The 16595-nt window shown below is 46.3% G+C and overlaps 1 protein-coding gene across 2 annotated transcripts in view; it reads right to left on the reverse strand.

The window, feature by feature from the left end:
* Window positions 1-14666, reverse strand: part of Lmnb1 (lamin B1) — a 62045-nt gene extending 47379 nt beyond the window's left edge. Inside the window, exon 1 of one of the 2 annotated variants that reach the window (XM_008840982.3) lies at window positions 14060-14666. In XM_008840982.3, coding sequence (XP_008839204.1) covers window positions 14060-14418 — 359 coding nt within the window. In that variant the 5' untranslated portion in view covers window positions 14419-14666. Of the gene's footprint in view, window positions 1-13441; window positions 13561-14059 lie in introns of those variants that run through there. The other variant, XM_029567480.1, reaches the window with a different exon arrangement.
* Window positions 14667-16595: the final 1929 nt, after the last annotated feature.

Consider the following 16595-nt stretch of genomic DNA (forward strand, 5'->3'; position numbering starts at 1 on the left):
TTTATTATTTTTTATTGTTTTATGTGTATGCGTGTATTGCCTGCCATGTATGTAAGTGTACTCGTGTCCTGCAATGCCCGTGGAAGACAGAAGAGGCTGTCAGATCCCCTGGAACTGGAGTTATGGACAGTTGTTAGCTGCCATGTGGGTGCTGGGATTCGAACCCGGGTCTTCTGTAAAAATAGTCAATGTTCTTAACCTCTAAGCCATCTCTCCAACCCCAAGACTTTCTTATTGTTATGTGCTTTCTTGTTGTTTATTTGCAGCCCTGCCTGGCCCAGAACTTACTATACAGACCAGGCTGGCCCCAAACTCAGAGATCACCTGTCACTGCCTCCCAAGGGCCGCTTTCTTGTTGTTTATTTGCAGCCCTGCCTGGCCCAGAACTTACTATATAGACCAGGCTGGCCCCAAACTCAGAGATCACCTGTCACTGCCTCCCAAGGGCTGGGGCTAAGGGTGGGTGCCACCATGGCCAGAAAACGTTTTTTTGAAAAAATGAAAACCCAGGAGATCGATGTACAAATCTCAGTAGTAAAATGGGAGGGGAAAACTTCAATAAAAAAATTTAAGAAAAAATTAAGCCCTGAAGGGATATGAATTTTCAGAACAAAAAAAAGCCAACCAAATGACTAATGCAATGAATTCATGAAAAGTCCACACCAAGGAATATCCCTGTGTAATTTCAAACTAGACCAAAAACAAAATCTTATAAGCTTTTAAAATTTCCACTTAATGGGGCTGGAGAGATGGCTCAGCAGTTAAGAGCACTGGCTGCTTTGGCAGAGGACACAGGTTCAAATCCCAGTACCCAATGCAGTTAACAACCATTCATAACTCCAGTCCCAGGGGATCTGACACCTTCTTCAGACCTCCTTGGACACTGCCCAACACAGGCGTGCTTACATACGTGCAGGCAATACACTCATACAGATAAAAGTTAAAAAAATAAAAAAAAACAGCAAATGAGAAAAATGTCAAAATAGACTACTCAAAACCCATGGTTTGTAATCAGAATACCTACCATTAGTAACAAGCAATAATTAGTACCTCACTCAATAATAATATGACCCAGACAGCCACTTTAGTTATCATAAGGGATGTTAGCTGCCATGTGGGTGATGGAATAGAACCCAGTCTTCTGCTTTTAACCACTCAGTCACCTCTCCAGCCCCAAAAGGTAATATCTTAATCTATGCATCTTTGGGAGCTTTGAAGAAATTTTACTCCTTGAAAAAGGAGCTAGCTGGAAACTCTGCACCTGTTATGTTATGTTTAGCAATAAAGCATAGGCTGAGTGAAGAAAGAAAGAAAGAAAGAAAGAAAGAAAGAAAGATCCGATACCGTGGCCAAAGAAATGAAAGAAAGAAAGAAAGAAAGAAAGAAAGAAAGAGAGAGAGGGAGAAAGAAAGAAAGAAAGAAAGAAAGAAAGAGAGAGAGAGAGAGAGAGAGAGAGAGAGAGAGAGAGAGAGAGAGAGAGAGAGAGAGAGAGAGAGAGAGAGAGAGAGAGAGAGAGAGAGAGAGAGAGAGAGAGAGAGAGAGAGAGAGAGAGAAAGAAAGAAAGAAAGAAAGAAAGAAAGCCTGTCTCCTGGGAGGCTGGATGTGGTAACACAGAGCTTTGACCCCAGCACTCCAGGTGGCAGAGGCAGGCAGCTCTCTTGTGAGTTCATGGCCAGCCTAGTCTGGTCTATAGAGTTGTAGGTCAGCTAGTGCTACATAATAGGGAGGGAAGGAGGGAGGGACTCTGTCTGTCTGAGAAAACAGCTGAAAAAATAGCTCAGCTGGTAGAGTGTGCATGCCTATAATGTCAGAGAAAACAAGAGATAGGAGAATGGATGGAGCTTGCTGGCCATCAACCTAGCTCCAGGTTCAGTGAAAGACTGTCACAAAAGGTGTAAGATGGAGAGTGATGGGAGACAATTCAAGCTTTCCTCTGTGCGCACGCGCGCACACACACACCCCCCCACACACACACAAAGAATGTAGGTGAGCAGTAGAGCACCTGTCCAGTTTCCCAGCACATACAAAGCTCTGGTTCAAGCATCAGCACCAGCACCAGCACCACAAAATGGAAGGACTCCTTTCCTTCACTGCCAACATTCTTAAACAGGGGTGGGGGAGAAACGACTCTTACCTCTTTTCCCTCAGCAGTCAAGTGAAGCTCCTGGCTTGTTCCACTGCTTTTCAGAAGCATTAGGCTCTCCACCCAACTGAGAATCAATTCCCAGGCCAAAGTCAATGGATACACTTTAGGCCTTATCAAACAAACAAACAAACAAAAGTCTTGCCCTATGATTCAACTCATTTCCTGCCTCTCTGATAGTACATATCATCTCCACTGTGGGTTTTTTGTCTTCTTTGAAGATATTTTCAGTATCTCAGAACTCCAGATTGCTAGCTGATCTCCGTGGCAAAGTGGAACAAGCATCACTAACTTACTACTCCCCAGAGTATGACCCTCCAAAACATTTCCTGCCCTAGCCATCTCCACAATGTCTACCCAGGTTCCTATGCATGGAAGCAGTCTCCCTAGACTCCTCTCCAATCCCCACATTCACTCAAGACTTGGGGGGGGGGGGGGCACAGAGTCGCCCTGTAGCTCCAGCTCACTATGTAGACCAGGCTGGCCTCAATCTCAGAGATCTGCCTGCCTCTGCCTCCAGAGTGCTAGGACTAAAGGTGTGAGCCACAACCCCTGGCCCAATTTAGGGCCCCTTAAATCCACCTTTTTTCCCACTATTAGCCTTAGGGGACAGCCATGTTCCTCCAGAGCACCAGGTGGCTACTGCTACCACAGCACTTACTGACTGTACTAGTCCATTTACAGCATCACAATACTGTAATACTGGTTTTCTGTCTTCCCCACTAGACTGTAAGCAACTTATCATGGGGATAGTGTCCCAATATCTATTCCCACCACCTGCTTCAAAGATCTAGCATACAGATCTGCTCCTGTATGTGCTGAATAAAAAATGGAAGCACAGTTCTAGCATGAGTGTCAAAGATTTATAGCAGTATTAATTTCTTTTAAATTATTAAGGCATCGAGTAAAATAGGAAGGTAGCTTTCTTTAAAAAAAATATTTTATTATTTTTATGTGTATGTGTGTATTACCTGCATGTAGGTAAGTGCACCCATGTCGTGCAATACTGTGTAGGTCAGAAGAGGCTGTTGGATCCCCTAGAACTGGAGTTACAGACAGTTGTTAGCTGCCATGTGGGTACTGGGATTTGAACCCGGGTCTTCTACAAGAACAACCAGTGTTCTTAACTGCTGAGCCATCTGTCCAGCCCCAGGAAGGTAGCTTTTTAAGGAAAGATAAGAGAAACCTCAGGAATTCACCTTCACCCATTCCTTATTAGCAAATGACATCCTTAGCATTTCTAACAGCATTTAAGTCTCTGTACCCTGCTGAAATCCAAAATTACTTCCCTGGACACTATCAACTAACACTGAAAAACACATGGCTGATATCATGCCAGAGCAGCACCCAAAGGACCCTGAGAGTCAACTGTCCTGCCCTAGTCCAAATGACAGGTGGCAGTGCCCTGTGAGCTTGCTTCCTGTCAGGAAATCTGGAAACTTCTGCCAAGTGGCACTGCCACAATTAAACAGGCAGCGTGTCAAAACCCTGACCAGGGTGTTAGGCAGAAGCTCCAGCTACATCCCTACCATCATTCACCCACTAAGTAACCCAGACAAAACCTCAGAGACTGTGCTCTTACTCATCAACAGGGTTATCACAGGGCTTAAATGATAGTATCGGTGAGCCTCTAGTACAGAAGCTGGCAGCCAGAACAGAACAGAGGGAAGTGTCAGCATTTGTCCAGCAATGCACAAGTCTTTCAATCCCTCTTGGCTGCATTTTCTTTATCTTCAGAATGAGCTGATTAGAGCAGAAGCACTAAAGACCCCTCCCAGAAGTTAAAACTGCCAGAATTCTATGATCAATAAATCCAAATGAAGTGAAAGCAAAACAATAAAATTTTTAACAGAGTAGGAGATTAGCTAGGGAAAACCATATGACCAAAGCCTCAACAAAACTCCAGACTGTGATCCCAGGGTAGAATCTTTTCATTCCTTTGAAAGCACATAAATATAAACATAAAAATGATTGAGAATTGGAACTTCCAGAAATAAACATTAAACTCTTCCTAACAGGACACGGAAACTCATCCACTGCTTGGTAGCAACAAATATTGGTAAAACCGCCATGCCTTTATCCATTGGCTAATACTTAACCAGCATATTAGGCAATACTTAACCAGTAAACTGATCTTGCCAGCCTGAAGGCTCCTGGCTGTTCATGCTGCTCACTGGCCTCATGAGCCTCAGGTTGACAGTATCTGGCTAACTTCAGTTAGTACAAAGCTTATTTCCTTGGTCACAGCAAACGAAGGGGTCAGCAGAGGCTATCCTGTCATATCTTAAAAATGTGCTAACTCAGGCCAGGCATGGTAGCCCATGCCTTTAGTCCCAGCACTTGGAAGGCAGAGGCAGGCGGATCTTTCTGAGTTTGAGGACAGCCTGGTCTACATAGTGAGCTCCAGGACAGATGGGGCTACAAAAAGACCAAAAAAAAAAGTGCTAACTCATGGCTAGACATATTTACTGCCAGGGAAAAAATGCCCAAAAGCATTGCTTAAGAAAATCACCTATCTACATTATTAGCTCCTTTTTTGTTAATGACACATGAATTTTCAGAATTCTTTTTATGTGTTTTAACATTTTTCTCCAATGTTTTTAACATTTATTTCGGGGGAGGATGAAGGTCGGAGCACAACTTGTAGGAGTCAGTTCTCTTCTACCATGTAGACTCTGGGGAATCAAGCATAGGTAAGAGCCTTTACCCATAGAGCCAGACTGCTGGCCTTTATTTTTTGAGACAATGTCTCTTGATGTAGCCCAGACCATCTTTAAACTCTCAGTGATCCTCCTATCTCTCAGGTTCCTGAGTCCTGGGGTTACAAGCATGAACCATCATACATGGTTCTCAGAATTCTTTTTTTATTAATGTGTTTGTATGTGTGTGAAAGAGAGAGAGACAGAGAGACAGAGACAGAATGAATATGAATGCATGCACATGTATGTGTAGGTGCTGATAACCCCAGAAGAAAAAGTCAGATCCCCTGGACCTGGAGGTACAGGCAGTTTGTAAGCTGCTTGACGTGAGTACTGGGAACTGAACCCAGGTCCTTTGGAAGAGTTGTAAGTAATCTTAGCCACTGAGCCATAACTCCAGCCTCTTTCTTTTTTAATTCTTAAAAGATTTTTTTTTTTTGTACTTTATGAGTGCTTTGTAAGCGTACCATGTGCATGCAATGCCCAGAGGCCAGAACAGGGAGTCAGATCCCCTGGAACTGGAGTTACACAAAGACAGGAATTAGCTGCCACGTGGGTACTGGGAACTGAACTCAGATCCTCTGCAAGAGCAGTAAATGCTCTTAATTGCTAACACCTCTCCAGCCCCAGCCCCAGAACTCTTAATTCTAGGAGACAGATGAGTAATTTTTACTTTCTTCTTGGTATTCATCTTTGTTTTCTCATTTCCTATCTTTTGTACAATTTTATTATTTATTATTATGCATGTGTGGGTGTGTGCAGGCACATGTGTGCCAATGTGTGAAGACCATAGGATAGCATTCAGGAGTCCTTTCTTTCCTTCCACCATGGGTTGTAGGATTCCAGGATTGAACCCAGGTCATCAAGCTTGAGCAGCAAGCACATTTACCAGTCCTAAAAAACATTGCAATTACCAGCCAGGTATGGTGGTACATGCCTTTAGTACCAGCACTTGGGAGGCAGATGGATCTCTGTGAGGTCTATATAGCAAGATTTCAGGCCAGCTGGGGCAACAGGAAGACCCATCTCAAAAAGACAAAAAAAATTTTAACTCCCCAAATGTCAGCTAAAGTGTAATCGCCTTATCACACAGGTATATTATGGAGGCAGGTGGTAACATTCTGACTGGTAAATGCCTTTGGGTGCTAGAAGTAATGAGGATATCCAGTTAGACAAGGTCCCATTACCAGGTAACAGCAGAGGCTCTGGATACAGACCTGCACTGGCGGTGTGAATTCTAAAGATCTCTAACTCTGTGTATCAGTGGTAATACCATCAGGACAAGCAAAGAAACACAAAACCAGGAACTGTACAAATGAAAAAGTCTCAGCACCATATTTTTATTGTGTTTTATCTTTCATTCCGTGTTTACTCCCCTGAATCTGGGTACCCCAAAAGATTACTTAGTCTTATTCCCTAAATTATATAAACAATTCCAAAAGATGTCTTGCTCCCAAACATGCTTTGAAAGCATAGAAGGGAAGGGTCTTGACAGTTTCATTTCTTACGGCCTGTTTCCTAGACTGACCTCAGTTTCCCATTTCCTCTTCTGACCTCAGTTCTAAAGATCTAGGCCTTGCCTAGTTTAGACCCTGAATATACCTCAAAAGCACGCGGTAGCCAGGCGTGATGGCATATGCCTTTAATCCCAGCATTCAGGAGGGCGGAGGCAGGCAGATCTTTGCCAGTTCAAGGCTAGCCTGGTTTATGTAATGTGTTCCAGACAGCTGGGGCTACAGGGAGACCCTGTCTCAAAAAGACCAAAAACATTTTTTTTTAATTTTTTTAAAGGCTTGGCCCAGAGTTGTGCTATTGAGAGGTGCTAGAGTCTTCTGAGGCAGGACCTCAAGGGCTAGCCTTCTGAACTCCACAGGTACCTGAACGTACTACACTAAATACAAAATCTAAATGTGCGCGCTCACATACACAGAGAATTGAAATTTAAGTTAATCTGTAAAAATTAAAAAAATTTAAAGACATAGTCGTTATAGCCTATGGAAATAAAACCAACCTAGATGTTATCACCAACGAATAGAATGAAAATGGAGTACAGTGGAACTGTATGCAGCTGATTTTAAAAATGTAATTATGGGGGCTGGAGAGACGGCTTAGTGGTCAAGAACACTCACTGTTCTTACAGGACACAGGTTTGGTTCCCAGCACCTACATAGCAGCTAAGAGCTGTTCGTAACTCCAGTTACAGGTGATCCCAGGCCCTCTTCTGACCTCTAGAGTGCACTTACATACAAGCAAGCAATGCACTCATACACATAAATAAGAGTAATAAATTTAAAAAAATTTTCTTTTCATATTTTATTATTTTTATTTTATGTGTGTATTGCCTGCGTGTAGGTAAGTGCATCCATGTCGTGCAACGCCCACAGAGGACAGAAGAGGCTGTGGGATCCCCTGGAACTGGAGTTACAGACAGTTGTTAGCTGCCATGTGGGTGCTGGGATTCAAACACCCCGGTCTTCTCCAAGAACAGTCAGTGTTCTTAACTGCTGAGCTCTCTCTCCAGCCCGGAATTTTGTTTTTGTTTTTGAGACAAGGTCAAATCATCTAGCTCAGGCTGACATCAAACTTGAACTCTTCCGGCTCCAGCTTCTCAAACGCTGGCTTTACAGGTATGCAGGTCACACCAGGGTCCATGAATTCTCCTGTCTCAGGTATATCCACATTAGGAAAGCAAAAAGATTTTTTTTTTTTTTTTTTTTTTTTTGGTCTTTTTGAGACAGGGTCTCCCTGTAGCCCCAGCTGGCCTGGAACTCACTATATAGACCAGGCTGGCCTTGAACTCAGAGATCCGCCTGCCTCTCTTTTTATAATTAATATTTCTCAAGACTGTTTTCTTAGTATATAAATCTACCTACATGGTAATAATTAAACCATAAACACTACAGCTCAAAATAAAAGAAAAAAAAATTACTTTTAAACAAATTCAAGAGCTCAAACCAACAATAAAACAAGTCTTCCTTTTTTTTTTATTATTTTTATGTGTACAGGTGTATTGCCTGCATGTGTGTGAGTACACCCATGTCGAGCCAATGCTGTGGATGGCAGAAGAGGGCTTCAGATTCCCCTGGAACTGGAGTTAAGGACGATTCGTAGCCACCATGTGGGTACTGGGAATTGAACCCAGATCCTCTACAAGAGCAGTCAGTGTTCTTAACCACTGGGCCATCTCTTCAACCCAAGTCTTCCTTTTTACCTTCCAAATATTTCCTTTACTGTTCAAAAATAACTGATTTGGGGGATGGAGAGATGGCTCAGTGGTTAAGAGCACTAGTTACTCTTACAAAGGACCCAGGTTCATTTCCCAGCTCACCCACTCACATGGTGGCTAACAACCATCTGTAACTCCAGTTCCAGAGGATCCAATGCCCTCTTCCAGCCTCCATGGGTACTGCGTGACACAGGTGCACTTAACATACATGCAGGCAAAACATTCCTACACATAAAATAAACCAAAACTTTTTAAATAAAAATTTTAAAGTAACTGATTTTTGTGGAGCATGGTAATATCAAAAACCTTTAATCCCAGCACTCAGGAGGGAGATCTGTGAGTTGGGAAGCCAGCCTGGCCTTATGTAGACTATAAGGTGTTCCAGTTCAGTCAAGACTAGTGAGACCCTGTTGAGAGAGAGAGAGAGGAGGGGAGGGAAGGAGACCAGAAGAGCTGGAGAGAAGAGAAGTACAGCTGGGACTAAGCTCTAACGTGGGATTCCACAGTAGTCTGCTGATAAATAATAATTCAATTAGTATATATCGTTTTTCACAAAGCTTTGTGATTTTAAATGTTTTCATGGGAGACAGGTATGCTTAAGCTGATAAAAACATTACATTACGCCGGGCGTGGTGGCCCACGCCTTTGATCCCAGCACTCAGGAGGCAGAGGCAGGAGGATCTCTGAGTTCAAGGCCAGCCTGGTCTACATAGTGGGTTATAGAACAGCTGGGGCTACAAGGAGACTCTGCCTCAAAAAAAAAAGACCAAAACAAAACATTACATTGCATACATGTATTGAAATATTTAATATTTTGTTATTTATATTTTTGTGTGTATGACTGTATTGCCTGCATGTATGTAAGTGCACCCATGTCATGCAATGCCCACAGGTCAGAAAAGGGTGTCAGATTCCCCAGAAACTGGAGTTACAGATGGTTGAGGTACCACTGGGTGCTAGGATCAAACCCAGGTCCTCTGCAAGAGCAACCAGTGTTTTCAACAACGGAGCCATCTCTCCAGCTCTGTGTTAAATACTCAGTTAAAAAACACTTTTTTTTGACCATGCAGAGGGCTACAAGAGACACTGAGGTAGGTAGGCTTAAATTGGGGGGGGGGGGATTCACTGATGGAGAAGCTCTGTACTTGTTCCTCCTCAATATTCCTCAGCTTAACAGAAGGCTTTCTAAGAAGTTGGCTAACTACACAAACACAGATCTTAATTTGTCCTCATTTGTTAGAGGGGGAGGGGGTAGCAGAACAACATTAACATAACCTTGTCTTAGGGAGGTCAAGGATTACACTACCTCAATGACCAGTACCTGAGAAAAGCAACTTAAAAAGGAGGAATTACTGAACTGGAAAGATGGCTCAGTGGTTAGGAGCACTTGCTGCTACTGCAGAGACCAAGGTCTGGTTCCCAGCACTCACAGCAGCCTATAACTCTAATTCCAACAAATGGTCTCCTCTGGCACCTGCCTGCACATGATGCACACACATACACTCAGGCACACACACACATATACATGAAATAAATAATTTTTATATATTTCATTTATTGTTTTTATCTTTTGTGTATCAGTGTTTTGCCTGCATGTAAGTGCACATGTACATGCAGTGTCCACAGAGACCAGAAGAGGGTGACTGATCCCCTGGAACTAGTTACAGATGGTTGCTGGCCACCATGTGGGTGCTGGGAATCAAACGCAGGTCCTCTGGGCAAACAGCAAGTGTTAACCTCTGAGGCATCTCTCCAGCCCCAATGATCTTTTTTAAAGGAGGAACTATTTGTTTGGCTTGGTTTCAGTTCATGGCATCTGGGCTTCTGGTAAAGCAATGCAACATGAGTGCTGGCGCCCATGGCAGAAGCTGTTCACCTCATCATAGCCAGGACACAGAAAAAGAGAACGTCCTAGGCTAACCGGCTTTCTCTTTTTCCATTTTTATTCCATCTAGGCCATCAACTGATAGATGGTGCCACTAATATTCAGGGCAAGTCTTTCCCCTTCAGTTAATCCTCTCTGGAAGTATCCCCAAGGTCAGACTGAGGAGTGCTTTACTAACCTTGTAGGGACTATCTCACTCTAATCAAGTTGACAATCAAGACTGACCATTACAAGGATCACAACAAAAATCTGCAGCAAGAAAAAGATCAAACCAAAAAGCACCAGGAAAGAAAAACTGAGATAGTTTAAGCCAAGTTTAAACAGAAAAATCCAACCGGGGCTGGTGGTGCACGCCTGTTGTCCCAGCACTCGGTAGGCAGAGGCAGGAGGATCTCTATGGGTTGAAGGCCAGCCTGGTCTACATAGTGAGTTCCAGGCCAGCTGGGGCTACAGGGAAACCCTATTTCAAAAAGACCCAAAAAATTAATTAATTAATTAATTAATTAATTAAATAAAATTTTTAAAATGTCATTACTGATCTTGAAAGAAAGTAAGGTAATTTTCCAGTACAAGACAACAAAAAACAAACCAAAAGCAGAAGCAGTGGGTACACACCTGCAATCCCAGCACCTGGGACATGGATGCATACCCATTCTCAGAGAGGGGTGAGGAAGCACTCAACAAGAGAGAACAAAGGAAATGAAAAGACAGAGAACAGAGTAACATGCTTCCCAGAGCTAAATAAAACTAAAACCTAAGAAAACCAAGGCTTGGAAAAAGGAGATAGGGCTGACAGTTGCAAACAAAATAGGATTAAATAAGTAATAACAAGGGCGGGGGGGGGGGGGGGCTGCTGGTGGCGCATGCCTTTGATCCCAGCAGAGGCAGGATGATCTCTGCAAGAGTGAGGCCAATCTTTCTACCAGGTCAACTAGGGCTACAGGGAGACCCTGTCTCAAAAAGACTAAATAAATAAATAGACAAGTAATAACAAGGAATGTTTGAAGACAATGAAACAAAACGATACTTTTTTGTACTAAGACAAAAATGTTACAGTAGTCTATACCTCACCCAACTATCAAACTTGTAGCAAAAATTACTTTCAAAGCCCCAAATGGCCCAGGGTGGTGGTGCCCACCTTTAGTCTCAGCACTCTGAAGGTAGAGGCAGATAGATGGATCTGTGTGCCAGCCTGGTCTCTATAGGGAGTTCCAGGCCACCTGGAGCTACGGGAGACCCTATCAAACAAAAAGTAAATCCTATGGGGCTCAATCATTTAATCCCAGCACTGGGGAAGCAGAGAGGCAGGCAGATTTTGAGAGTTCCAAGGCAGCTAGGTCTACAAACATACTGGGTTCCAAGGTAGTCACAGCTACACAGTGAAACCTTGACTCTTTAAATAAAGGAGTGAGGAAAGACTCTGACTTGGAGTAATGGCTCAGAGGTTAACAGCACTTGCTGTTCTTACAGAAGACCAGGTTCAGTTCCCAGCACCTACACGGTAGCTAACATTCCATAATGCCAGTTCCAGGGAAATCCAACTCCTCTTCTGATCTTCATGGGCTTTGCACACACATAATGCACTTACACACATGCAAGATAAACATTCATACACATAAAATATTAAAATAAAATCCTGACAAACTTTTAAAGACAGTCATTTCCTGATGCACTATTCCTTTGCTCTGCTTAATTTTTATTCTTTCATCAATTATAACCCGTTATACCATATGCTATATAATGCTTAAGTGATGTACAAATTACACATGATACAAATATATGTTATCCCATATCACTGTTTCTAATAATATTCTGCTCACTTTTAATCTTGCAAAATGAAACCAGCATGTAGTTTCTAACTCATGACATTTACAGCTATTGTCCACCAGGTGGCAGTCTTGCTGCTGTGTGAAAAGCCTTCAGGTTACCTCGTAGAAAGGTTCCAAAAGCTCCCAGCTAATCGCCTCAGACCACAGGAAAGACAATTCGCTGTATTAACCCCTACCTCCTTCACTGTACTCTCAAATTGAGACGTTAGTTACATTTTTTTAATCTTTGTGTGCTCCATACACAAAACAGTAACTAATCAGACATTTGATTTGTGTCGCATTTTAACATCTGAAATTGGGATGGATCCAAGAAAGTCTGATACCCTTAATAGCCAAGTCTTACAAGCAATGGCATCTAAAACTTGAAGAAATTTAGTAACAAAAAAAACTGGAGACAACAATGTCCCTGAATTGACCTTTCCAAAAGATCCCAAGTGCAGGGTGTGGTGGCACAGGACTTAAATTAAATCTCAGCACTTGGGAGGGAGGCCTCCAGAGCAAGCTCTGGACCAGCTGGGGCTACAGGGAGACCCTGTCTCAAAAAGACAAGAGGAAAATCCCAAGTGTTGGTAAATCCAAAGAATGGAAAAATAAGGTTAAAGCTGCTATGACAAACACTGGGCTCTAGTTCCAGCACTGGAGGATGAGGTGGGAGGATTGCTTAACTCCAGGAGCTGGAGACCAGCTCTGCAACACAGAAAATTCATCTCAAAAAAGGGGAAAAAGGCCTGGTATTATTTTTAACTATCCTAGTAAATATTCAAGGAAAACTTTTAAAAAATGACTGCCTCCTGAGAAAGGGCAGTTAACAGTCACCGTGGGCAGGCAAGCCTGTCATTCTAGCTAACAAGGAAGGACTAAGCAGGGCAACACCTGAGCCCAGCAGTTCCGGACCAGCCTGGGCAAGGGGAACTGCTTGTCTCAAAAGACTAGGGGAGAAAAGTAAATGCTTATTCTAAACCAGTCTATACAACGTTTTATTTTTAACCACATACTTTTTTCTTTTTTGATCTTTTTGAGACAGAATCTCTCTGTAGTCCCAGCTGTCCTGGAACTCACTATGTAGACCAGGCTGGCCTTGAACTCACAGAGATCAGCCGGCCTCTGCCTCTCAAGTGCTGGAACTAAAGGCATGCGCCAGGACACCCGGCCCAACCACGTACATTTTTAAGAACCTTTTAAAATATCTGATCACGAGTACACACATTCCCACACACAAAAGTGGAAAGCAAACAAGGAAATTCGAAACTCAGACAGAAGATACCCGGGGCCTAAGAGTCAAAGTTTGAACCAGACACCTTCAAAAATTTGATTGGCAGTCTCGAGGAAGACCATGACTTCTGGACTGAAATGCAGCAAATCTCCAAAGCGTGACACCAGCACTTGTTGCACACTAACGACAACTAAACCATTTGACCCAACAGGAAATCAAATGGACAGCTAAGGTGTGCGGGCTTATCCTCGTACCGTTGACAGAAAACAGCGGTCAAGCATATTACAGTGAGCTCTCCCCCCCTAGAAACACATTTTCGCAGCACCCTTTGACCTTCCTGCACGACAGAACGCAGGTGTACGGGCTGTGGGTCCCCAGCACAGCCTGTACCCGAGAACCGTACTCTTCTACAGGACTGGCGAGGGGATGGGGGTGGAGAGCACTACCGCCTGCAGGGTGGGCGATCGGCGGCTCGGACGACGACGACCCAGACGTTTGCAGCTCAGCTTAAGAAATCCGGCGTGACCAGCCCCAGGGCGGGAGCCCGCGGGGGGGGGGGGGGGGGGGGGCTCTGTCGAGCTCGCTCCGCAGCTAGGCTGACCCTACAGGCCCCAGGCGCATGGTTCAGACCCCGCCCTTCCCGCCCCGAGCAAGGCTGGCGCAGACAGCTCGCAAGATGTCAGTGGGCCAAGACTGAGCGCGCCAAAGCAAGGCCCACCCCCGGGAGCCGCAGCCGCCGTGGGCCGGTCCCTCCCCTTCCTCCGCCCTCCTAGAACTCATTCATTCTCCCGTCCACCCAGTCCCGCAAGCCCACCCGACGCTTTGTCTCCAGCACCGGCCGGAAACCGGAGCGCGCACTCGAGCGCGCGCACGGGCAGCACCTCCCTGCACCCGGGGCCGCAGATGGGGGTCCGTCGGTGCCTGGGAGGACCACCGCGACCCACCGATCCACCCGCGCCCTCTCCGCCCGCACGCGGGCCGCTGTCACCCGGTCCCCCTCCGCAGGATGCTGGCCCCGGCCGCCCCTTCCGCGCCCCGCGGCGTGGCCAGCCAGCCCCACTCACTTGAGCAGCAGCTGGTCGTGCTCGGCCTTGAACTTGCCCAGCTCGATCTGCAGCTTGGCGCGCTCGCGGGCCGTGTCGTCCAGCGCACGCCGCGCGTCGGCCAGCTCGGTCTCGTAGAGCGCCTTGAGACCGGTGAGCTCGCGACCGCGCACCTCCTCGCGCTCGGTCACCTGCAGCTGCAGCGCACTGTTCTCCGTCTCCAGGCTGCGCACCTTGTCGATGTACACCGCCAGGCGGTCGTTGAGCTCCCGCAGCTCCTCCTTCTCCTGCAGCCGCGACAGCCGCGTGGGACTCAGCGGCGTGGCCGGGGCGCTGGCGCGGCTGCCGGTCCGCGACGGAACGGGGGTCGCGGTCGCCATGGCGGGCGGCGATCGGCGGGGCGACGAAGGGAGGCCGGCGTGGGGACCAGGAGCACCGCGGAAGGCGGCACAAACGGCCAAGCGATCGCGGGCAGACGCCCTTTGTTAAAAAACACGCGCACGTACACTCACACGCGCGGGAAGAGGCCGAGCAGGGCGCGCGCAGCCGCCGCCGAGTCTCCCGCCCGCAGCACTTTGTTTCCTCTCAGGCAGCTCGGAGCGGCGGGCGGGCCGGGGAGGAGGGCGGCGCGGGGCGGGCCGAGAGCGAGCCGCGGGGGGCGGAGGTGGCGCCGGCCGGACTCCCCAACATGGCGGCTGCCCACGTGACTGCCACCCGCCAATGGAGAACGGGTTGCGCGCTCCGGCGGCTAGGGGCCTGGCCTGCAAATTCAAACCCTGGTCCTCGAGCAACCGTCGGCCTGGCGCGCCGGGCTGGGCGTGGTGGGGAGCGGCCTGAGGGCGGAGGGGAGGGGCGGCCGTGGCTGCTCACCCTGCAGGCCTGGGCCCAGCGCCGGCCGGGCCTCGTGCTGCCCCGCGGGGACCCCCCGAGGGCCGGGCCTGCGAGTGGCGGGAAAGAGCCCGAGGTTTCCGGGGCGGTCCGCGCCGCCACCCACCGCCAGCGGTTCAGGGAAATTCAAATGTAAACGTGAACAGCCACCGGCGGCCTAGGCTGGTGCTGCTGGCCGTGTTACCTCATCCCGGGCGGGAGCGCTCAAGAAATGACCCGAGGCCTGGCCGCGGTGGAACTAGCTAAAGGGCGGTTGCGGCCCACTTCCCCAGCTCTGCTGCTGTTCCCGAGAGCGTGCCTGTACTTTTCTCTATGATAAAGGTTGAAACCTGAAGATTATTTGCACAGAAAAAAACAGCAACCCTGATTTTAAATCATTACTACTAATACGGATGGGCGCTCCCTGATCCGTCCCTTGCCTAACCATGTAAGGGTTCTCAAAATCAGAACCAGCTCACCAATGATCAGGTTAACAGGACCTAAATAGTAAGGTAAGCTGTTATCATGGTTCATTTAAATAACATAAATGTCAGGGCTTGTGGAAATCGAAATAACTTTGCTTTTAAAAAAAGTTCCTCAGGGCTAGGGAGATGGCTCCCTATTTAAGAGCACTGGCTTCTCTTGCAGAGGACCCAGGTGCAATTCCCAGCACCCAAGTCGCTGCTAACAATGATCCATAGCTCCAGTTCCGGGGGATCCAATGCCTTCTGACCTCCGTGGGCATTGCAGAACATGGGTGTATTTACACACATGAGGTATAACACTCGTATATATAAAGTAAAATAAAATATTTCCCCCTCCCCCAAAATAAAATATTTTTTAAAAAGAAGTACCCCACGATGTAATAGGAAGCTAGCTTGATTTGGGTATTTTGTTTTTGACACAGGATTTTGCTGTGTAGCCCTGGCTGACCTTGAACTCACAGCAATCCTGCCTCCACCCCCAAAAACTCAGATTTCGGGAGTGAGCCACCACCAGCTGTTCATTTCTGAACTTTTAAGACCTCAACGTGCACTCTTCAACACGGGGCAGTTTTCTGTGGTTAGAATCCCTGGGCAAAGATCAGACTGAGGATTTGCAATTGAAACATTTTATTTACTTTGTGTTCGAAAGCACAGAGGTCAAGAGAGGTCAGAGGACAACTTGGTGGGAGTCTTTTCTCTCCTTCCACCGTGTAGAGTTCTCGGTTGGCCTAGTAGCAAGTGCCTTTACCCACTGCTTTCCTCCTAGGAAAGTGGACCGATTCCTAATTTTGAGGGAAGACTTGTAAAGATTAAGTAAGTGGTGAAATGTCTTAGACATAAGGTGTCATGGATACATAGTAGCTCTTGCCATCACCAGGAGGTAATCCCTTGCCTCCAATCAAACCAATGAAGATTTTTGCTTAGGCAATTGTGCACATTTTTGGTAAGATCTTTTGCTCAATGTACTTCACTTTCCCCATACCTAATTGTACCTGGTATGCATTCTATCTCTGATCATTTCTTTCATGCCCTAATAATTCCAAAGTTTTCCCTAACTAGAAAAAAAAATTTTTTTTTAATTAAGTTTGGGGCTGGAGAGATGGCTCAGCGGTTAAGAGCACTGGCTGCTCTTACAGAACGGGAGGCAGAAGCAGGTGGATCTCTGTGAGTTCAAGGCAAGCTTGGACTACATAGTGAGTTCTAGG

Source organism: Nannospalax galili, unplaced genomic scaffold (assembly GCF_000622305.1).
Source record: "Nannospalax galili isolate Female #2095 unplaced genomic scaffold, S.galili_v1.0 scaffold490, whole genome shotgun sequence".
Taxonomy (NCBI): domain Eukaryota; kingdom Metazoa; phylum Chordata; class Mammalia; order Rodentia; family Spalacidae; genus Nannospalax; species Nannospalax galili.